Source organism: Trematomus bernacchii, unplaced genomic scaffold (assembly GCF_902827165.1).
Source record: "Trematomus bernacchii unplaced genomic scaffold, fTreBer1.1, whole genome shotgun sequence".
NCBI lineage: Eukaryota > Metazoa > Chordata > Actinopteri > Perciformes > Nototheniidae > Trematomus > Trematomus bernacchii.
The window spans coordinates 9,827,983-9,851,395 of record NW_022988050.1 but is presented as its reverse complement, the minus strand read 5'-3'; the positions used below and the strand labels follow the sequence as shown (position 1 = coordinate 9,851,395).

General features: G+C 39.9%; 2 protein-coding genes across 4 annotated transcripts; one reads left to right on the top strand and one right to left on the bottom strand.

The window, feature by feature from the left end:
• The first annotated feature begins 317 nt into the window (after window positions 1-317).
• LOC117473652 (potassium channel subfamily K member 1-like) lies at window positions 318-4,821 on the top strand. The gene is made up of 3 exons (XM_034119347.1): window positions 318-781; window positions 1,782-2,186; window positions 3,462-4,821. Exons 1-3 carry the CDS (start codon window positions 430-432, stop codon window positions 3,755-3,757), a joined length of 1,053 nt encoding a protein of 350 aa, XP_033975238.1. The 5' UTR covers window positions 318-429; the 3' UTR covers window positions 3,758-4,821.
• On the bottom strand, window positions 4,714-23,153 carry entpd1 (ectonucleoside triphosphate diphosphohydrolase 1). Of its 3 annotated transcripts, none has more exons than XM_034119345.1 (10): window positions 22,953-23,153; window positions 14,570-14,697; window positions 14,035-14,152; window positions 12,077-12,227; window positions 11,610-11,769; window positions 11,312-11,515; window positions 10,919-11,176; window positions 8,929-9,042; window positions 8,648-8,785; window positions 4,714-5,553 (listed from the first exon to the last, which is right to left on the bottom strand). In XM_034119345.1, the coding sequence occupies exons 1-10, from the start codon at window positions 22,966-22,968 to the stop codon at window positions 5,347-5,349; spliced, it is 1,494 nt and encodes a 497-aa protein (XP_033975236.1). In that variant the 5' UTR covers window positions 22,969-23,153; the 3' UTR covers window positions 4,714-5,346. The 3 variants fall into 3 exon arrangements, with proteins under 3 accessions (XP_033975236.1, XP_033975237.1, XP_033975235.1); XM_034119346.1 differs by lacking the exon at window positions 22,953-23,153 and adding an exon at window positions 22,741-22,837; XM_034119344.1 differs by lacking the exon at window positions 22,953-23,153 and adding an exon at window positions 15,714-17,403.
• Between the last annotated feature and the right edge of the window lie 260 nt (window positions 23,154-23,413).

Sequence of the window (23,413 nt, the reverse complement as noted above, 5' to 3'; positions counted from 1 at the left end):
ACCTTTAAAATGATTCATCCTTTCATTCCATTGTTCATATTTTGTGTTGTCTCGCCAGCTTTATTTAGATGTATCTTACGTCAATGCCATTGTGTGGTGTATAGGTTAGCCCTAAAAATACAAAAGATATAACAGTAGTTAACCTGTGTCTCTGAAGATACCCTTGAGCCCTGGGGGGAAATACATCCTTTGTAATGACTCGAAACACTAGACCTGTTGAACCGGTTGGAGAAAGGAGTGCAGGAAGACAGAAAAAAAAACATGCACACCTGATGCGATGAATAAGTGACGTCACCAACGCTTCAGTGAGGTGAAGAATGAGGAAGACGAGGTCATCCACCGGGTAGAGAGAGGATACAAGTGAAGAAACAGGCTTGAAGTCTAGTTAATTGAAACTACATTTATTGATAAATCAAAGTTTAATAAGGGATGGTGGTCAGCTGGAACCGCGGCTGGTGCGCTCGCTTTATGGATCGGCACCAGTCCGCGCTGAATTTTGCGCTTCTGGTTGTCGGTTACATCCTTTACCTCCTAATCGGCGCCGGGATCTTCTCCGCCATCGAGCTGCCCTACGAGCAGGAGCTCCGCCGGGAGCTCCGAGAGGCCCAGCAGGACTTCCTGAGCAACAACCCCTGTGTGTCCGAGGCGCGCCTGGAGGAGCTGCTGGCCCGCGCGCTGGAGGCCAGTAACTATGGGGTGTCCGTGCTGGGAAACGACACCAACCGAAACTGGGACTTTGTTTCCTCCCTGTTCTTCACCAGCACCGTGCTGACCACTACAGGTGAGCCCCGGGCACAGGTATAACACCTGAATGAGCCCATGCCTGTCCTTAGGTAGAAAAGTCAGGCTTTATGAACCTTTTCTCTGTTGTAACCTGCTGTGGAGTGTAACTCATAGCCTATACACAAGTACATTTACCCCCACAGCTCAGTCTTGCTTCTTCTTTTTTCTTAGACCTTCTTTATAGGACCCACTTCTTACACACTGCATTTTGAAATCCAATATTGTTTTTATACCATACTGACAACATTGGTTACATGTTACTTAACAGATGCAGATTCTATCAAAATACTGTATAATCAACTAGTAAATTATGATGTTTTGTTATTGATAAGCTACCTTGCAGAACATAGCTGAATACTTCCTCAAACCAGTTGAGACTAATGGCTCAATACACAGCGAGGCATATACAAATATAGTCAGGGGTAATATTTTTAATTAATGGTTGAAAATTGATTAATAAAAATACTTTTGTCCCTGTAGTGGATAAAGAACTTCCTTAATAATTTGTTTCATTCCTTGCAATCAAAAAAGGTGTTTTAATTAGAGGCCCATAGTTTCGTATAAAAAAACAATAACTTACATATAAAGCTGTTAGTTAATGGTCATAAACCTTTATTACATGTTGACTTCCAGAGTGGCACTAATATGTCACTGTAAATCATTGTGAATAGCTTGCAACAAAAAAGGTTATTTGAAAGTCATCACCCTGACACCAGGGGAGCGTGCAGGTTAATATAAACTGTATACTGTATGTAGTTTTCTATTTGATGTCCAAAAGCAGAAACAGCTTTAGAGATGTTATAAGGACATCATTATCGGCTTTTATTAGAATGGTTTCCCCTGACTCTCCATAATGAATAGACTGTCTTTCTCTCTGCCTTTCCTTCTCTCTAATTATTGTTATGTGTGTTGAGCTAAGTAGCTCTTTGAGAAGAATCCCACCTGTAATTTAACAACCTGTAATAAAGTCTTCGCTGCATGTTTTGATGTGTTTTCAGGTTATGGCCACTCGGTACCTCTCTCAGATGAAGGGAAGGCCTTCTGTATCTTCTACTCCATCTTTGGCATACCTGTTACCCTCTTCTTCCTCACTGTTGTGGTTCAGAGGATCATGGCCGTGGTGACTCGACGTCCCGTGTCTTATTTCCACCGTCGATGGGCCATGTCTAAATCAAAGCTAGCCGCCATACATGCTACCTGCCTTGCCCTCATCATTGCCCTGGTCTTCCTCATCATCCCTGCATGGATCTTTGTCAGCCTGGAGAGCGACTGGGACTTTCTGGAGTCTCTGTATTTCTGTTTCATCTCTCTGACAACCATTGGCCTTGGGGATTATGTCCCAGGGGAGACCCATAGTAAAGAGGCCATACCACACCCAACTCTCTACAGGCTGGCCATTACAAGTGAGTAGACTGACTGATGTACTCCCATTACTGTCAGGTGGAAATCTCTCCGACAATGGAAAATTAAAGCCATTCACCCATTGATTTAGATACGATTTCTATAGCTTGAGACGCCATTCAACCAAGAGTTATTTGAAAAAAAAGATTTGTTGGCTTTTTAAATACCAGGACTGTGGAAAAAACAGGTATTTCACAGATAATATGCACAATGCTATACAGTATTCCATCTCTTTTGCTTGTGAGAAAATGTGGCGCACTTTTGAAAATGTAGTCCTTAAAGGTGGGGTAGGTAAGTTTGAGAAACCGACTCGAGATACACTTTTTGTTATATTCCATGGAATGCTCTTAACATCCCGATAGCAATGAATCACAAGCAATGAACCAATCATTTTAGCCAGCCAGGCTAAAATAACTGGATGGCTTACCTGCCTGTCAGCCTTCCATCTGTGCACAAACTTATCTCGTGCCCTCATTGGTCATGTGCACGTTCGTGTGTGTTGGAGGAGGGGCTCTGTAAAGAAGTGGCAGATTTTTTCCGGTTGTGTATTTTCAAATTCTAGCGCACTTGAGCTGGTTTCTCCAAAATTACCTACCCCACCTTTAACTAAAGAAAAATACAATCTTTATAATTGTACAGGTAGCATTCAACAGTTGTGTTGCTGTCATTGCAAAAGCTTTTGAAACAAATTGAGTTCAGCAATGTGTCTGAGTGACTTATCTCTGATTAAACAGGATAATTATAAAGGTCCAGAGAAGTGCATTTTCACAGCATGCAGCAATACTAGCATATAGCTGGGAATGGAGCTAAAAGCTAACATCAGCATGCTAACCTGCTCACAATGACAGTGTTAATATATTGATGTTTATCAGGTATTGCTTACCATTAGCCTGTGTATCTACTTTAGACATTTCAGAATTTTAAAGTTTGATAATAAGCACTTAACGCAAAGAATAGATGAGGTTAATGGTAACATGCCAATGACTAATTTGGTCATAAACTAAAGTATTGGACTGGTTGAAATCTTGACCTTATGATGGTGCTAGACTAAATTATGAGGGATCACCAACATGTCATTGAAAATTGATTTCCTACAGGTTAGGCCTCCAAGTTCAACATGTTTTTCAGAATGTACCCTTTAGCTTTTCTGATGGACATGGTTAAACAAAGCAACTGTTGCACTAGCTATTACACCATTTATGTATCGACCAAACCTTGATTTGATCGCATTAGTCACTGGTCTTTGTTTCATCACACTCCCTGTTTGTTTGCTCCAGTCTACTTGCTGCTAGGCTTGGTGTTCGTCCTGGTGGTGCTGGAGACGTGTTGCGAGCTTCCCCAGATGAAACGCCTCAGTCATAGGTTCTACCAAGAGAAAGTGAAGGAGCTGGACTCCGAGACTACCAACATTATCAACAGCGACCAGCTGAGCGAAACCTCAGATCACGTGACGAATCACCTACCAGTCATCCCGTCTGTGTCAGAACAGGCTGCCTCCCTACAGCGGGACAACAAGTCAGCACCTTACTCTGCAATATCAGTATCCCCTACTGTGGATAATAAACTGAGATGACAGTCTGGGGAACAATATACTGTATATAAGGGAATGGGCTATATACTTGTGTTCTATTTATGACTGCTCATGACATACCAGCTTTGACCTCTAAATGTGTTAGGAGCCTGATCACACTTGTGTTTAAATCTACATGTAAGCTGGGTCGCTTAATCACTTAAAGTGGCCTCCTGCCATTGCCAATATCAACAGACATTTGTGGCGTGAAAGCAGGAACCACCCACAGAATCAGGATGCCATTGTTTTCTTATTCTCCCCTGTAGCTCCATTCCCTGCAGATAAGAGCTAGATCTGTGACACAGAGGAAGGGCTAGGCTCTCAAACGGAGGGAAACCCCACATGGTTCCACTTCCTGCCAATGTCTTGATGCCTTAATTCCAAAGTGGCACAATTTCCTCTATAGGATTTCACGCCAGCTTTTAGCATTTTATACAGTCGATGATGGTATTTGCATATTAAATGTGCCTTGTTGGATGTATTCAAGCAGCACCAAGGGAGTCAGGCGCACCATCAGTTGGCCTACTGTGCATTATGCGCACATATTACATGATCATTGATATGAATTGGGTCAAAAATGATGTCAATGTAACACAATAGACTTCAAAAACACTGCACACTGCAGACCCCATAATGACCATACAGTTGATTTAACACTGTTTCACCAAAAACGGAGTATTGTAACCATTTGAATGAAGGGAAGATTATTAAGCACTGTTATTTTATTAGTTTCAGCTAGATGTATCTTATGATCTGGCAACTGAATGTAAATTATTGAGGGTACAACACTGCAATGTGAGGACATTGCCACTAGAGGGCAGCCCTTTCATTCTAAACACAAAATATTTGTTCAATATTTATTGTCACTGGGAATTAACCTCATGCTGCCCAGCAGCCCAGAGGAGAGTTTCATGAAAAATGTTATTATGCAAGAATGTGTCATTGTTACAACTGAAGGAGAGGGAGCATGCTGTATTTTATTATCCAGTGCACTTGCTACTTTGCAAAACAGCTCTCAAAAAGATATACCATGTCTTCCAAAAATCATATTTCTCCTGTTTTCACTATCAGATGCTTGTTTGTGGGTTTTATTTGTAGGCATTCATTTGTAATGGTAGTTTTTTTATAAAAAAATCAAATTAGCTTTCTGGATAGAGTATAAATAAATCATGCTAAATTAACATTTTGTAATTGATTATATATTTGTTTACAAATTACAAGTTATTCAAACATTTTATATAAATTTGGGATATTTTATTTATACAGTATCATATTCACATCATATTTCAAGACACATGCAGACTGATGGGTTCACAAACACTCGCACGCCCCTTCAAATTCAACATACACACTCACACCCAAACACAGAAACTGTCCTTCAACCAGAGAACCAAAACGCACTATTTATAAAGTGTACAGAAAGTATTTGTCCTTCTGAAATGTACTTGAATCCACATGAGCTGCAGGACTGTTGACGTGCAGCAGGGGTTGACCTTTGACCTCCCCGGGGAAGCAGGAAAGTGTAGAGTTGACTATCCTTTTCCCAAACTCAAAAGCCCTCTAGACATTCCCTCTCTCACCGTCCCTCGTGTTTATACAATCTGTGGTTGTTTGGAGCAGCGGGGCCAGAGAGGACGCAGGCTGACGATGAAGAGGATGAATACAAGCACTGCCATGACGGAAACTATTGAGACGTAACCCGCGTGGGGCAGAGGGGGGGTGTCAGGCGCCTCTGCTGGAATCATATTTGTCAGATTCAACATGTAGCCCAGCGTCCATCCTGCATCGCTGCCTTTTATCTGGACACAACACAGGAAGAGAGGAAACTGTCACTGATGTAACACAGGCCAGGACAGCTTGGAAACATTCTTACTGTGAAAGTGAACATTTAGATAGAGATGTTTCTTTATTTTCCAATTCACTCTCTGGGAAATGAAAGAGCAAGTGAATTATAAACCCAACCCATACCCTAAACCAGGGATGTCCAAACTACGGCCAGGGGCCAACTGCGGCCCCTGGTCCATTTTGAATTGGCAAATTCTAGAAGTACAATTGAATACGACCCACACATGAAACTTGTGCTTGTCTTATATTGTTCTTTTGAATATATTACAGTATCCATGTGTTAATAAGCTCAATTTTCTAATAAGTTCAGTCAATAAAATAAAAATAAAAAAACATTTTCTAACAAATCTTAGTTGATAGAAAAATCCCAATAACTTATTTGCAAAAAAAGCTTGAAATATACCTAGTATTTCGCCTTTTTTTAAACTTAAAGGTGGGGTAGGTACGTTTGAGAAACCGGCTCGAGGTACACTTTTTGTTATATTCCATGGAATGCTCTTAACATCCCGATAGCAATGAATAGGGTGCATTGACACCAGCGCATTCACACCAGCCTTTTATAGTCCGGTTGAATCGAACCCTGGTGCGTTTAGCCGCTTGGTGCGGTTCATTTGGGTCGGTGTGAACACAGTCCGAGACCTCTTAAGTGAACTAAACAACCGGACTCTGGTCCGCTAAAATAGGTGGTCTCGGAACGCTTGCTTGCGAACTCTGGAGCGGTTCACAATTGCTGGTGTGAACGCAGTCCGCACCAAAACATAGGAAGCGTAGTATTTACGTGTCACAAGACGCGAAGGAGTCTTTCAAGACATCCGCGGTTGTTTAGTTAAAAAGTGAAGCAGAATTAAGTGTTGAACAGTGTCGTGTAAAGTAAAAATGATCCGTCAACTAGGCCTACATAAAATTAAGAACACCTGTCGTCGGTGAAACGCCCCTCCTTACTTCTTCTTCTTCTCTCGTTTTTGGCGGATTGCAAACAACTTAAAAGGTGCATACCGCCACCTACTGTACATGAGTATGAATCATCATATCATTCCAACTATTTAACCTATGATCTAATCAAAATAAATCAAAAATAAATAAATAAATCAACAAAAACATGAAATAAATAAAACAAAAATAAAAATCTATGTTCTTTCCTGACCTAATGTTAAATTATTTTTCCTACCCCAGTTTCACTCAAGAAGGTAAACAGTGCCTTTCTGGTAGCTCTTACTCCCTCTCCTTTTGTTCCCAAAACACCAGCCACACTCCATTCCCTCTCTACCTCTAAAACTTTAGCCTTTAGTTTTTCTCTCCCCTCCTTACTGCAGAACGTCTCTCATTATATGTGTTATAATGTTTTTTATAGTCCGTTTGAGTTTAGCCCGTGTGAACGCAAACCGAACCTTCTGAAAAATGAAACATTATGTAACAAACTGTGGTCTGGTGCGCACCAGAGAAGCGGACTATTAGGTGTGAATGCCCTTGCTTTGACAAAAAATCCATACAAAAAGTTCATCTGTGGAAGCCGTAGTACTGTAAAAAGCACGACCAATCATTTTAGCCGGCCCGGCTAAAATAACTGGATGGCCTACCTGCCTGTCAGCCTTCCATCTGTGCACAAACTGCGCGTTCGTGTGTGTTGGAGGAGGGGCTCTGTAAGGAAGTGGCAGATTTTTTCCGGCTGTGTATTTTCAAATTCTAGCGCACTCGAGCTGGTTTCTCCAAAATGACCTACCCCACTTTTAATTTATTTTCAACAATAATAATAGTAGGCCTACTACTAATAATAATATTTGTTGATGTTATTATTACATAACACTTAAAAAGTTACTCTTAAGTGCTCTACAAAAAAGTTAGACCACCACCTGAACAACACTTTTAAAACAGCCTATGAGTTATACAACATCGAGCAAAAGGAGCTACATATGAGAAAAAGTAAACTAGATAAACATTCTAAAAATTTAAATAACTAGGTTTTTTTCAATAGGTTTCATGTCATGTGATTTGTTTTTAAGATGTTATTGCTTTTTCTATTTCATATAAAAAAATGTATGATACTTCAGCAGTTTCTTTATTGAAAAAACAAGTTCTCTCAGCCATTTAAATTCTATAAAAGCTCCCTCAAACAGCAGAGCCTTTTTGCTAAATGTAACTCTATAACCATTTACTATACCAATCAATTCCTGACGGTATTGTGTTCTTCTGAACTGAGGAAGCACCTATCATATGACTTGTTATTGTTTGACGTTGTCTGGTTTCTGTGTTTTGTCTTAGGCTGAGCCAGTGCTTGATTATGGTAAGTTCATTTTTCTTAAGTGAGCAATCCAGTATAATCATTTTATTCATATGTAATGCTATTAAAAGCAATGTTTTAAGTAGGATATGTGCTGAGTGGTCTCCCATGTGGTTAGACGGAGAGTAATGTGGAGGCTGAGGATGTGGGACAGCCAAACTGGAACCTGAATATAACCTAAGCATAAAATAGGAAGTTCCTCATCCAGGGTTCTTACGGTCATTAAAAACCTGGAAAAGTCATGGAAATTCAAAAAGCTAATACTCGGCCCTGGAAAGGTTATGGAAAACAATATTTTTCCCAAAATGTTGGAAAAGTCATGGAAATGTAACTAAAGTTGCATCAAATATAATTTATATTTTATCTAATCGCCGAAATAGTAATACTATAATGATAATAAATACTGTATGGTATAGTAATGAAACGTAAAATGGCATTTAACTGACGAGGTATTTTGCTGGTGAGAGATTTTAGTTGCTTTAGCGTGTAGAAGCTAGTAAGCCTATTTTATTTGTTTTAGATAGGCACAACATGTTTCATATGCAGACCTTATTTTCCTGTTCCATGTTAAAATAAACAATTTCTTTGGTCATGGAAAATTAGGTAAAGGTCATGGAAAAGTCATTGAAAATCATTTGTGAAAAAGTGTATGAACCCTGCTCATCTCAATTAGGTCCTTAGAAAAACAGAAGTACATACAAAAACCAACACAGGGCGTTAATGCTTTGTGGTTTGTGAGACAGGAAAAGAGTGGAGTGTGATCTACTGACCTTTTTAATTAATTTGATGTCGGAGTAGCTCTCTGAGGTGAAGTTGTAACCTTCCGTCAGCAGGGTTAGGATGTACGTGCCAGAGAAACAGTACTCAGCCAGATACTTTAACTTTACGCCTGGATGCTGCTGCGTTATCTGTTAAAGCAGTTAAGCAAATGCATTGATATTATCAATGCACTGTATATGCATGCTGCAGGACATAGATAAGACAGTAAAACAGAGAAATATGACAGGACATTTGTTTTGTGTGTGGAACTGATGCATAAATATGCCCCGACCTGATCCCAATTGGTAGCGCAGTAGCGTTTTAGCTTTTCCTTGACATCTTCCAGTGGGACGGATGTATCAGTCAGATTTAGGAAGTTCATCACAAAGTAGTAAGCTGAGAAAGCCTACAGAGAGAGGGGGAGAGGAGACAAAGTGAACTTGGTGTCCTGGTATCTTCAGCAAATCATTTTATAAACACTTTATCCTCACTGACACAGGACATTATTTCTCTTTGTAAGGAGCCGTAACTATAGAGCAGGCAATTCAACCCCAATGTCTCTTGAAAATATACATTTGGAAGAAAGTAGTTTAAAGGAAAAGTGTCCATACAGTGATGTCTGATGAGTGCTTCTGAGAAATTCAACGTGCCCCACAAAGTAATTCACAAACAGTATTGGTGTGGTGGCAGCAATAAAACCAACACATGACTGATTCTATAATTTAGGGTGCATTTCACATCAACAAAACAGTACAAAGAAAGTGTTCTTTCTCAATAGAACAATCAGTGGTTCAAGTTAGTATATTCCTCAGTGTAACATATCCACTAGTTGCAAAGCTTAAACATTTTTATTTATTTTTTTATTTTAAGGGAAAGGATGTTTTCACTACTCAGTTTGTCAACTATGTTACGGACAAACTTGATGTCATTACAATCATTTGATTAAGTCCTGCACTTCAAGTAAAATCACATTTGAAAGGCTCTTGAGTCTATTCTACCATATATCCAAAGATTTTTTAAAGTTTAAAAAATAATTGTATTAAAGTTTTGTTTTTTCATGTGATATGTTCAGCACTGTCATTAAGTTTAGGGATATTTTGTATTATAAAACTACCATACAGGTCATTTTGATAGTTTTAAGAGATGTCATGTAAAACTCCAACCTGTGTAGATATACATTATACTATAAAGGATATCAGAAGCACTATTTTAGATATTTAAATTTGAAAAAATGAGGTGCAACATAGTTGACAATGAAAGTCAAACATTTGACGCAAATAACATAGTTGACTGGACACATTATTAACCATCAGCACTATGTTCATTTCAAGGCAGAAGTGCAACATTCCATTGATAATGATGTGTAATGACGTCTACATGTCCTACAAATTGTCAACTAGGTTACCTGTCAACTAAGTTACTACAGTTATTACAGTACTGGGTAACTCAGTTGACAGGTAACCTAGTTGACAATTTCCCTATTTTGACCCATCATTTCAATGGTAGGCCTTGCCTGGATGATCACATGTCATTTTCTTGAACAGGTTAACATCACATTTGAACATATAATTGAATTAAAATCATTAAACAATTGTAAACCATAACAATGTACGTAACATTGTTGATGGTCAATTCATATACTCATTGACAATGTGCTATTATACATAACATATTGTAAAAGGTTAGAGGACAATCCGCACAGTGTGTTCAAAATGTCTGCCAAAGAGGAACAAGGCATCATGTGATGCTGGTGACATGGTATTGGGACAAACCATTTTTGAGTTAAAGGAGGGAGTTCTGTTAGTAACATAGTTGACAGAACTTTTGCGGACATTCATATATTAAGATATTTAAATTATTTAAACGATGAAATCAATTAAAAATATGTTATTATTCTTTAGTATTTAGACTTTTGAAATGAATGAATCATTTTTTTTATTTACTTTAATGGTTTTTATTCATTATTTTGAAACCAAGACACCCTCAACTGAAAAACGGACATAGCAAAAACTGACAATTTAAGAACATCATGACACATTTCAAGCTAAATAAAGCATAGGATGCACATAATGTTTGTGTGATATTATAACATGCTTTCCAATAATAGGCAAAATATGATATTTTTGAAGAAAATAGTTAGAATAATTATAATTATCATCAATGGACATCAATGAACATGGAATGTACCCTAAATTGTAGAATCACTCACATATCTGCATAGCTAGATACCACTAGAAATATAGGAGAACATATGTTTTTATTTGATTTGAATAATACTTTACCCCATATGGCCCCTGCAAAAGTGGCTGGAAGACCCCATTGAAAGAGCATCGGCTGTATTTGCAAGATGTAAAGTTGAAGACACTTTTTACGGCTGCCTGGCATTGCAGGAAGTCTCCTCTCCCGACGTGAGTGAAGGTATCAGGAGCATCTTTGGGTTTCCTGTCTGACACACAGGGGCTGTCGTAGAGGACCGAGTAGTTCTTTGTCGCGGTGTAGCCAGGGTGGAAACAAGGATCTAATACTCTTGCTGGACCTGCCTAGGAGAGAGGGCAATATGGAGAAGATGCAAATTACGTTTAACTCAGCAACATTGCACATTTGAGCATATTATGTCTCTTTTAAATCTTGACTGATAAGATAACATTTAATTGAAAGGAAAATCTGAACTTTACTTGAGACAGGTGTGCTTGCGTCATTCTTAGGGCTTGGTCTTTCCCGTAACACAGGAAGCTGTGGGTATACAGGTTGTAGTCATTTCCATAGAGACGGAAAGTCACCGAGTTGCTAGGTGATTCTGAACCGTCATAATTATCAGAAACAAAGCTAATCTGGGTAGAGGCTCCACCGAGGTCAAGGGCGCCTCTAGTTTCCAAACCCTGCAGGAAAGACAACAAAGCATTGAAGTCAGTGTACAGTAAAAGCAAACAGAGCACATGACAAGAGGACACATGCAGGCATACACCTCCAGACCTGTTTCAGGCGTTCATCCAAGTAGTTGACCGTGACCCAGCCGAAAGCCCCCTCCTCCTGGCCGGTGAGGATTCTCGCTCCCTGATAAGAGAAGGGGAACTTCTGCAGGGCGCCCTCCACAGCTTGAAAGACCTTGTCTGACGCCGAGCTATTCTCCATACTTCACACACACACACACAAATTCATTAGACTGATTCACATCCATAATTCAAATCAATACCGCAGCACATAAATAATAAATTGACTGTGTCGTATATATATGGAGTTGACAGTAACATATTCGCTGCTCGGGCAGTAAAGTTCATATGGAGATAAATCACAAAGCAGGCATATGGAAAAGGCTACAGATAGAAGCACTATCAGAGTCAAAGCTAGGGATACACCAGTGTGAGCATGAAAACGAATGCTGTGCTGCTTTTTGTTGGTGCATGCTTTACGGTGGATGTGTTTGCACATGTGTGTCGTACTTTAGCAATCTCATTCCAGCTGTGGCCCCCAGATAAAGAGGGGTCTGGTGGTGTCTTTTTCCGGGCACCCGCTGCTTGGCCTCCTCCATGCATAATCTCAGAGACTCTCCCGCCTTTTCTGGAGCAGACGCATAGCTGGAGATACCTGGACCTGCAAAGAAAACTAAATGTCAAGAGAAGAGTAAACAGCTTTGAGTTTAGAGATGCTAACCTGCTTTAGAACTGAATGTCATCTGTACAAACCCATAAATTGGCAAGGAATTTGCTATCGGGGGAAAAAAGCTGAATAGTTTATCAAGGTGTCAGCTTCCTGTAAGCACACTTCATGTATGCAAGTATTTAATTTAGTATTCTTCTTTTCTCTACCCCTCTTAATACCTTATCTTTGCCATTCATTCTAGACAATTTAACAATTCAAACGGTTGAATAGACATTTTTTATTTGTTTAATATGTTCAGTAAAACAGCTAGGCTCTAAAGTGTAAGCAAATCTTACTCATGTGTGTCCTTTTATCTACAGGAATCCACTGTCTAGCAGCTATGAAAATGTTCTTGGCTTTTATAACCAAGTCAAATTACCGGTACATACAGTAGGAGGTCAGCTTTGATAAAAGGTAGAAGTTACATTTACAGCAGAGGAGGTAACAGTAGGAGTCAGTTTGACAGAGCGTTCTATTTTACGGTGTATATAAAAGTGCTTTAATAATTAACGTAGTTTTGGTTGCATAAGAATGTTGCCTTGAGACTGAGGCACTTTGGACACAATTGGATTTTACTGCAGGTTTGTGGGCAAAATGTAAATTGACTTTACACATTTATGCATACAACACAGGCATGGTACTGTATGTACCACTTTCCTAATTATGTTGTTACTAACGACATTATTTATGAATAATAAATCATTTGGTGTGGAGCACTCACTTATTCACTCCTTTGCAGAGAGTTGGATGGAAAGATCGATACCATCATATGATATCACTTTATAGTCGGCAAGTGATGGGTTTCTCTTACCTGACTCTTTTAACAGTAAACCTTTCATTTTAAATGTAAGCCATAACAGGCTAAACACTTTCTGGCTCTAGTTCATCCTTATCAATGCTTTTTGTTGCCACGGTGTAAACATTTATTTAGCTGTATATCTACCTTCAATTATTCTGTGTTGCCTTGTCATCAATCATCTGACCCAAATAGCAATAGCTATCTGCAAATATGTTTATTATGACTTTATTTATTGATTAACAACAGACTTGACCTTTGGGATTTTTATTCAGCTACCATATTATCATATCGATTAAATCATAAATGAAAGGTTATTCCAATACAGTAAACCCTATGGTGCGGGGTTGTAAATGTTTTGTTTTTTATACATTCTGGCCGTAAATGGCCTTTTAAAGCGTTTTTTATCGGAGTCAGATAGCTGGATCAGCGATAAAAGTGCTCTGTGATGGCTCTTCCATTGTTTCCCTATGGAGGGAGCAGTGCTGAACACAAGTGGTACCCACACTGCGCTGTGCTCAAATCTCAAATTATTTAAACTTTGACCTCTGCTGACATTTGAAGCGCGACCAATGAGATAGTTCCGCTGCATGAGAGTAAATACCATATGGGAGAGACCATGGCAACCGTGCAGCAGCTAGGTGTATAGCAGAAGCTTAACAGAAGCTCAAGAAGAAACATCTAAGTAAAGTGTCTATCGTGGATGCTCTTGATAAAATGCTAAGACAAAAGCTCTATGTGCGGCCAAGCCCAGCGTGGGAAAGTCCCCACAGACACCAAAGCTACTGTATACTGTGAGATACAGAGAGCCAGCGATTTAGCCACCATTGTTTAACTTGTTTGACAAGCAGGTCAAAGTACTGCAATGACTTAACATAAAACCAATTGGCATGCATAGTGGCCGCACTCGTGATTTTGACGGCAACATTTGTGCATGACCACTGTGTGCAGCATGTTCTGTACCTTTGACCTTGCAGGAATGTGTCTGTTCAACTCTTCCCGTGTTGTTATCCTTCTCAGCTGGCCACTCGTAGATATACAGAGCAGTGTGGGAGGAGCCGGCGTCCAGCACGATCCCATACTTGAGTGGAGACACAAGGAGGAATGCATGTTCAGTGCTCAGTGACTTTCATCCTGACATGCAGTTTAAACATTAAGCCCACTGACAAACTAGTTGCCAAAACTACATGTATATCAGCAATATATTTAGCTTTACTATGTTGTAAAACAGAACCCTTAACACGTTAATGAGCAACAGATGTGGTACTCTTAGTTGGCCTGCATCTGTGCCCAAAAGTAGAGGTGTTTTAAAATTCTTTTCAACATCCTCTGGCCTTATTTGGTAGTGTATTTCTAGAAACACTAGTAAAGGTTGAGGTCACATTGACAACAGACCATATTTGGCATGTGGACTTTGTAAAGAGATCCCTCTGTAATTCAGTGGGCTCACACAGGGAACAGGTTACTGTTACATTTTAACAGATTCCTTTAACCATACCTTGTACTTTTGGGGGAGGGGCTTGTTCTGCAAAACTGCTACTGTCACCAAGGCAACAATCGCTATGACACCAATCACAGTGATGATGATGGTCACAGGCGTGTGCCAGGGGTTCTTCTCTTTCATCTCTGAGAGCGGGGGCGGAGAGACAGACAGACAGACAGACGGACAGGAAGGGGAAGCGAGAGGGTTGCCGGAGAGGAAAAGATGGGGAAACATTAGAAAGAGGAACGGGGGGTTAGCCAATCTTGCATCCAGATGTGAGTGATGTCACAGCATGTTTCTCTGTATGAGAGACGGTCTGACCGGGGGGTTTGCGAAAGTCTTTTATTTGAGTTGTTTTGTTACCCAGGACTACAGATGCATTTTTGTTTTGGTATGCTTGAAGTCATGCCAAGATGTACTTTCATTCAGCTGCAGCAAGTTTGAAATGGTCGTATGCCAAAGTGTGCAGCTATTGCTGAAAGATCAACAAGATTTCCTGTTTGGAAAAAGTTTCAAAGGAAACCCCTTTATTGTGGAATAGTGTTTATACAAAACAGGAGAACAATTGGCGACAATCAAAAAATGATGACCTGTTATGATTAAACAACACATCAGCAATGAGACACTGTTAGCAAGCAATAATTAATAGTATCAACCTCCTTATATTATAGTTATTATTTTAGTATATTTGATCGCTGTGTCTGCTTATACTTTCTTTTGTTTCCCTTCTTTCCTAAGCACTCATTGGGTTTCCAGTATTTACTAAAAGGATTTTGAACACACATACACCCAGATGGTATTGTAGTTTATATGTGCTTAAACACTATATATCCACAGTTTATAAAGGAGGAAAAAAGGGTGTAACTGACTGTCCATATTTGCAAGGCTATTTGAAATGCTTGAGTGAGATACCTAAGGTAAGTTAAATGGCAGACAATATCTAGATCCACATCACAGCTGGCAAAGTGATCTGGCTGAGGTACTGTACACATTTCCTAAGGACATAGAACAGACACACACACACACACACACTAGTATTTCTGCCGCACTACATCAGCAGGACTCGCAGCAGTGATAATAAACCTGAACTTTGTCCACAGCGCACACAAAGACTAAAACTAAGAGCATGTTAGAGAGCACAGCTAAAGAGTGAACTTACCTCTGTTGTCTACTTCAATGAACTTAACACTGACAGGGGAGCGGGAGAAGCGGAGAGAGAGAGAGAGAGAGGGAGAGAGAAAGAGGGAGAGAGAGTGGGGGAGGGATGAGAGAATAAAGAGAGTGGAAGTGGAAAGGAGACGGGAGAATGGACCGAGGGAGGTAGCAGAGTGATAAGAGAAAGAGAGAAGAGGTTTTTCCGTCATGACCGGACAGACGGTTATAATAGAGTCGTGTGTGTGTGTGTGTTTGTGTGTGTGTCTTTCTGGTGGAGCGGCCTTTAAGCACGGAGTTTGGCATTTCCTCCCAAAGCCGGGGCACTAACGCAGATCACTATGGAGACGGAGCTAAGTGTGTTTGTGCGTGTGTCAGCGCGCTCTTGTGTGCATGTGAACCCCTTAAAAGGGACTCTCTCTCTCTGTTACCCTCCCTCTCTTTCTGTGAACTTGTGAGAGTGACTTGCCTCAACTCGACTCTCTCTCTCTGTTCATTCTGTGGGATGTGTACGAGGGAGGGGAAGTGGGGACTCCCTTGTTTAGCTGTTTTTATTACTGGCAGGCTGTGATGTCATCTCTGTGACGGATTGGAATCCCCTTCTTTTGTCTGAGGCTGTGTGTGTGTCTGCGAGTGTGTGTGTTGGAAGAATAGGGTTTGTCGGTGGGCTGATGTGTGTGTGAGCGTGTGTTTGTGCAGACCCTAAAACATGACTTGCCTGCAAATGTGTAGACCCATTCATAGATCCATTTTGTTATTTGCTTCCCCTGCTGCTCACATGCAGAAGATACGCACATCCAATCACGAGAATTACTGTCAACTTTTTTTTAAATATCTCTTATCTTTTGCCAACTTTCCTCTACTGGAGATCTGAATGATTAAAGCCTCCAACATTATGGAAACACACACACGCAGCGAAGTATTCTGTAATTGTTTGACGATGTCACTGAGCAAACAACCAAAGTTCACAGTGATGTTACACTCCTTTGAAACATTATCCAGGGGCTGTCTGAACCAGACACATTCTGGCTATTTATCGAGTCACTGTGTGTTCTGTACTCAACCATCTATTTTTATGAAAAGGGAAATTCTAAAGTTAACACAAAATAAGAGACGTAAACAGCTTCTATACTTTAGTAGACACAATTGAACCATGAAAGGCTCATGAAGTGTTGATACTGGAGTGGAAATCCAACCACTAACTGTGTCTGGATGAGCTGCATCATGCAATGCCAGCATGTGGTTCTGTGGAATTATCATATTCATCAAACCTTTCCTCGAAAGCAATGCAGCTGCAGTGAAGCAAGAATGAAACCACATGTGATTTCCACACATCTTTACTTGTTTTACAGTGTCTTCACATGCCTTGATTATATACTGTGTCTCCATTACTACAGAAGATTGTCTCGCACAGCTAGAATGTATGAGAACAGCTGCGATATGTCTGCTGGTGAAGTAAACAACCACCATTGATATTAATTGACAACTACATTAATGACAGCTGGCACCAATTGCATAACCCCTGCTTTATTATAGAAGTCTGTGAGTGAAACGGTTTAAAGTAGAGCTGTAAAGGTCGCCATGAATTAACTGAACCTCACCTTCCTTTCAGTTATCGTCAAGTTCAAGACGTGTTGAACAAGAAAGGAAACATTTCGTATCCAGGCAAATTCCTTAACCTGTTAAGCCCGAGAGACCCCGGTACCGGGGCACTGCCGCAACAACTTGCAGGAAACAGTGTCTGAGGGCATGTTCATTTAATAAACTATGAATGTTTTATATCCATGTAACGGGAAGAAACTCATCTAACTGATCTTTTTTTTTTTTTTTTTAAAACAAAACCCACAATGCTAACACTGAGCCTCTGAATTAGCAACGAGCGAAAAATGCTAACAGATTACTGCACCGAAAATCACTCACAAAACCTTATTATTTATCTCTTCTCCACGTCCATGACATCTTTTCACATTGTGAGGTGACACAGAATCGATGGGTACCCTCATTATCACTGAATTATACGAATTTGCGACGTTATAAAGAAAAACAGACATCAAAACAGGTGACGCGAGGTAGCTAAAAATGCTAACATTTTTACCTTGGCTCTGTAGTCTCTCCAAAGTGGTCTTCAATGGCATTAAAACGATAAAAACGCTGCTGAAGTTAATCCATAGGTTAATCTAATGTGTCTGTGTCCCTTTGAAATGATTTCTGATAATCCATAAGCATTAAAACTGCTTTTCCGTTTCCAGATGTCAGAGCTAGAGATAGGTCCACTCTGATGCAAAACTGCATGCGCGAAGCCCCCACCTTTTTTTTTCACAATGAGTGTGTGTGGGGGACTCCCCCTTCGATTCTATTGGCTCTAACGGTCAGAAAGAGGTGTCAACCATCAACATCGAGCAAGGGGGGCCAGAGATATGGAAAATCCACCCAAATGACCCCAGAAGTGGTTTATTTTTGCTAAATCTCTCTAAAAAGGTCAAATGTCACTTGTTTTGCATCAATCTTGATACAGGGTACTTATTATATGTTGTACGTTGGATTCCTAAAGCTTTTAGTCTACCTTACCATCATCCAAGGGTAGTTTTCACTATAAGTAAAAAAGAATCTTTGACGGACACTATAATTTACAGTTTTTTACTATGTAAAATCTGAATTTTCTTTAAAATAAAAAACATCTATATTGATTCTGACTTTTCTACATCCAACTCACAGGTTTATCATTACTTTGAGAAAAAAGATTATTAATTTAACCCTTTTAGAAGGGAAGATATGGTCATTTGTTCTGGGAATGTCATTTTCGAGCCTGAGACCTGAAAAACAGGCTCAGGTTTGCATTCAGATTACAGTAGGCAAGGACTGTTTCATCATATGTAACCACTTACGCATGGTGATGTTGTTCGCCAAAACAGGCGCAAACATGTTGTGACAGAAAACAAGGCTTACCTGGGAAGCAAGTGAGATCAGAGGAACTCAACAGTGACACAGACTGTAGGCCACACATACACACAGATATATTTGTTTGTACTTGTGAGAAGTTCTATTGACATTATGCATTCCCTAAGGACCACAATTACATGCCTAACGCAAACCCTTGGCCTTTCCCAAAGCCAGTCTATTCTCATCCCTAAAGGCCCTGACACACCAAATTGAGTTTGGGCGACAGGGCACGCTTCGTCGTCCGACTAACGAAAACGGCCGATTTCGGCCTGGTGTGTCAGGGCCTTAAAACCAAGTGATGTTCAGAAGTGAGGATTAACCAATAAGCCTACACATTCTCTCTCTCACACACACACACATGCAATCTTGCAACAAAATATTTCCATTTCCGACTCTTACTGTATGTCTACACGAATTTAGTATTTAGGTGAGGTGAGGTGATGGTTCGAATTAAGAAATTAAGGAAAACAATAGTGGTGGGAACAGGAGTCAGGAGAAATACAAGCAAAACAAAATATCCTCTGCTATCACTGTGTGTCGGTTTGAGTCATTTTTATAAACTAAAAGTAAATATTTGAGGGAGTTTATTTACCAAACTTAATAAATAAAAGGCATTACTGTGTGCTTCAAATAAATGCTGCTTCTCAAGAAAGCAGGAAGTAAAAAAAAAAATGATGTTTTGGAGGGGAACTTGAGATTTAACATTAACTCCTGTTGCCTGCTGTAATAGTGAGTGTTGTTTAGACGAGCAGGGTTTAGATCGAGCACCCACAAAAACAATGTTCAACAAATGTGACACAGAAAATAACATTCACAGTACAAATGCATTTTTACTGCCTAACACACATTGTCCAGCCTCAAAATGACCGTTGACTACATTTATTCCCCCAATCCCTCAATTTTATATCTATCCTTATTGACTAAATAAAACATACAGACCAAAGCAAATGATCTCATTTTGAAAGAGTCTAAAGTTCAAACTGTTTTTTACAAGTAGAACACACATACATTCTCATACAAAAACAGGTCCTTACACACACACACGCACACAAGATACACAGTTCATAGGTTTGCTCAATGTACCATCCCCACACAACGTAGCAAACAACTAGGAGTTTATATTGGCAATATGCTGAAGCCCTGTTAGGACAGGGCATACAGTATGACAGTATGAGTCTCCACCCGTGTTGATCTAAAACTACAGGCTCATAAATCTCCTGTGATAAAAAAGATACAACAGCAATAGAGAAATAGATATAAAGCTAAAAGGAATTTGTTTGAATCAGCAGATACTGTGACGTTCGGTACTTTACACTCAGCGATGAGTCAAAGGATGATACAGTCTTAGATTGACTGTGTGGTTTTTTAATAAGGGGAAGACGAGACAACGAACGTCCCTGCCAGGCAGGTCTTACATTTGTTGTGCTGCTCTGATAGTTAGAATCTAATAAGTCAAAAGCCTGTGTGTGGTCACATGTACGTGAGCAAAGAGGCGATGCATGTGTTACATGGAGACAGTCACCACAACATGCCTCACACCAGGGATTCAAATCCTTTAATTACGTACAATTAGCATTACCACAGGGAGAAAATACCAATTACAAGGTCCTGCGTTATACTTTCGGTAAACAAGTATGGGCTGTTCTATGAAGGAAATACTGGATGAAAATTAAAAGATAGATCAAGGGAAGAGAGAGAGAAAGAAAAAAGTATAGATGGGACAGCATACAATATTATAGAAGTGATATTAGATGATTAAATTATTAAAGTAATGTAAAGTCAAGTAAAATATCTCAATGCAGAGTAAAGTAAAGAAGTAGTACCTTCATAGTGTACTTAATGTCTATTGAATCAAATCTGCAATTACGCTCTAATGAATACAATATATTGTTTCCAACCATCAAAATAATACATTATAATAATCTGAATTGTAAGCACTTACTGTAAGGAAGTGCTGGCATCTTCGAATGCATTGAATATGCACTTAATTATGTTCTGTCTTAGCTTAACACACAGGCGTATATATACCCACGATACATCATTAAGTGCCCAACATCCTCTACAATTACCACTTGTAGGTAATTGCCTCAAGTTTTTCCAATTAATTAGTAAATGGATCATGTTATTGTCTTCCTTATCTTAACACACAGGCATATATACCCACGATAAAACATTAAGTGCCCAACATCCTCTACAATTATCACACCCATTGTTCCCACACATTGGGAACAGTGGGTGTGGTAATTGTAGGGAATTGCCTCAAGTTTTTCCAATTAATCAGGCAAACGTTTGTGTTTCCTAAGCGTTCAAAGAGACAAGCACACTCAACAGTCTATACATACTCTCAGCCAGGCTGTTGTGAAACAGCGTTGTTTCTCAGTTCCTATAAAAAAGGAACCTATAAAAAAGGAACCTATGGCAGCCTCATATGATTCAAAGTTAGAGGAAGCATCTCTGCCTGTTCGCAACAGGGAAGTGGTCTGTGGTCCTCTCAGCGTGACCTTGCATACAGGACATACTGACTCTGATCCTGCTGGCTGGGGCCCTTCAGCAGAGAGAGAAAATAACCGTTGCCATTTTACTCTAAAGGATCTTTCTGCACACCGCTGGTTAGAGAGAAAATATACCAATGAATTTAAGTGTACAGTATTTTTACAATTGTGACTTGGTGTTTACTTTCATCTAGTACACACTGAACAAAAGCTAGTTTTGCTTTATACAAGACTCAAATTAAAAATAAAGAAATGTTCTCACTTACCACTTTGGTTTTATTTGTCCCAGTTTTTAGATACTAGTCTCACCAATTCTCATTGAGTATTTGATATTTAAGGGTTTGTTTAGAAATGTAAGCTACAAAAACAATTTGAACGGAAAAAAAGATTTTCCGGTTTCGGACATTGCACTGCATCTACATCAATTAGTGGGGGTTCATGGAATTTCATTTGTGGACCTCCTCACTTTGAAACATATTCTGCAGTATCACAGTATCCGGACATGCTTTCTGGATAGATACATTGTTGTTGCCCATTGTTTTAATGCATTGCAGACACACTGTATATCTTAAAACTTAAGTATAACACATAAAAGTTATCTTTATGACATACACTTTTCTTTGCAATTTGTGTGAACTGCCCTTTTAATCTACATGGAGACCCAGATGCCTTATCTTGACAGATTAGGGTTTAGGGTCATTGATAAGGTTTCAACTACTTAACAAAAGCACATTTGAGTATAGTCGAGTATACATTTGCAGGGATGTCCAAACATTCTTGAATGCACTGATACTTAAGTAGCTTAAAACAAACATTTGGGTGCAAAGGATTGTTGGCTCAGAGAACAGAATTATGGCGGTAAATTGTATTTAATTTGTACTTCTCACGGCATTACATTTGTATAGAATGTTTTTTGAATGACATTGACTTGCATTGAAACAAAAACACTAGCACTTCAAATCTGAACTATGTGCATGCCATGAATATAATGTGTTGTAACTTTGGTGAACTAACCCTTTAATCTTCATGAGGGGCCTCGTGTCTTATGTGAAACAAGTTTGAGGTTGTATTAAGTTCCTCAAATGTACCAATACCATGGGAACCTTCAACAAACCATAAGCCCTGCAAAAAATATGTGATCCTCTGCTCTTATTTTTCACATTAGACTTGGCAACAAGTAATAATTGGATCATACGTCAAACATTAATTTACCTTTACCAACCCTCAATTAATCAGATAATGTTTCACAATTACCCTTAATCACATGCACTATGCTGATAAACTACCATAAACCTACATACACAACACACAACTCTGTCAGCGTGCCTCCGTTTATCCTCAACAACACAGCGAATAGACTTTAAACCTCCTGCTGAAGCACACACACACACACACACACACACACACACACACACACACACACACACACACACACACACACACACACACACACACACACACACACACACACACACACACACGGCACCTGCTTATGCCACACTTACAGTGCATGTATGGAAAAGTCACACACCTGCCCCACACTGCTACACAGATGCTACATGCATTAAAGCAAGTCACACAGTTAGAAGAGAACACACTCACCTGATACTCAACATGTACTGTACCCACTTCTGGTACATCCTGATGATGTGAATCTGGGTGATGAGCATTTCCTGTGTGTGTGTGTGTGTGTGTGTGTGTGTGTGTGTGTGTGTGTGTGTGTGTGTGTGTGTGTGTGTGACTGTGTGTGTGTGTGTGTGTGTGTGTGTGTGTGTGTGTGTGTGTGTGTGTGCCAGTCATAGCAGTACACCTACCTCTTTGTGCAGACATGGGTTCTCTCTCAGCAGCAACACAATGCTCTTTCTATTCTTTCCCCCTCTCACTCCTTTCTGTATTCCCCCTCTCTCTCACTCTTCCTCTTTCTCCCTCAGTGTTTCTCTCCAACCCTCTCGTTCTCTCTCTTCCTCTTCCTCTCTGTGGTAACACAGCTCTCTGCTCAGTCTAACGCTTTTCAGCACCTCCTTTCACATACAGTCGCTTTATTAGGAGAAGCTGTGCTTCCCTCCTCCCTCCTACTCAGCCCACTCCCCTCCTTCCCAGGCGCCTTAAGCTTTGCCTTATGTTTCCCCCTTTCTCTTCCTCTCTCTCTCTCTATACCTTTAGCATCCACTTTGCTGATGTCACCCACTCCTGTGTTCCCGCCTTTCCCCAATTTCTGCATCTGTCTTCAACTCTCCTGCTCTACTCCACCGGTGTCTTTTTCATCCTTTTCCTT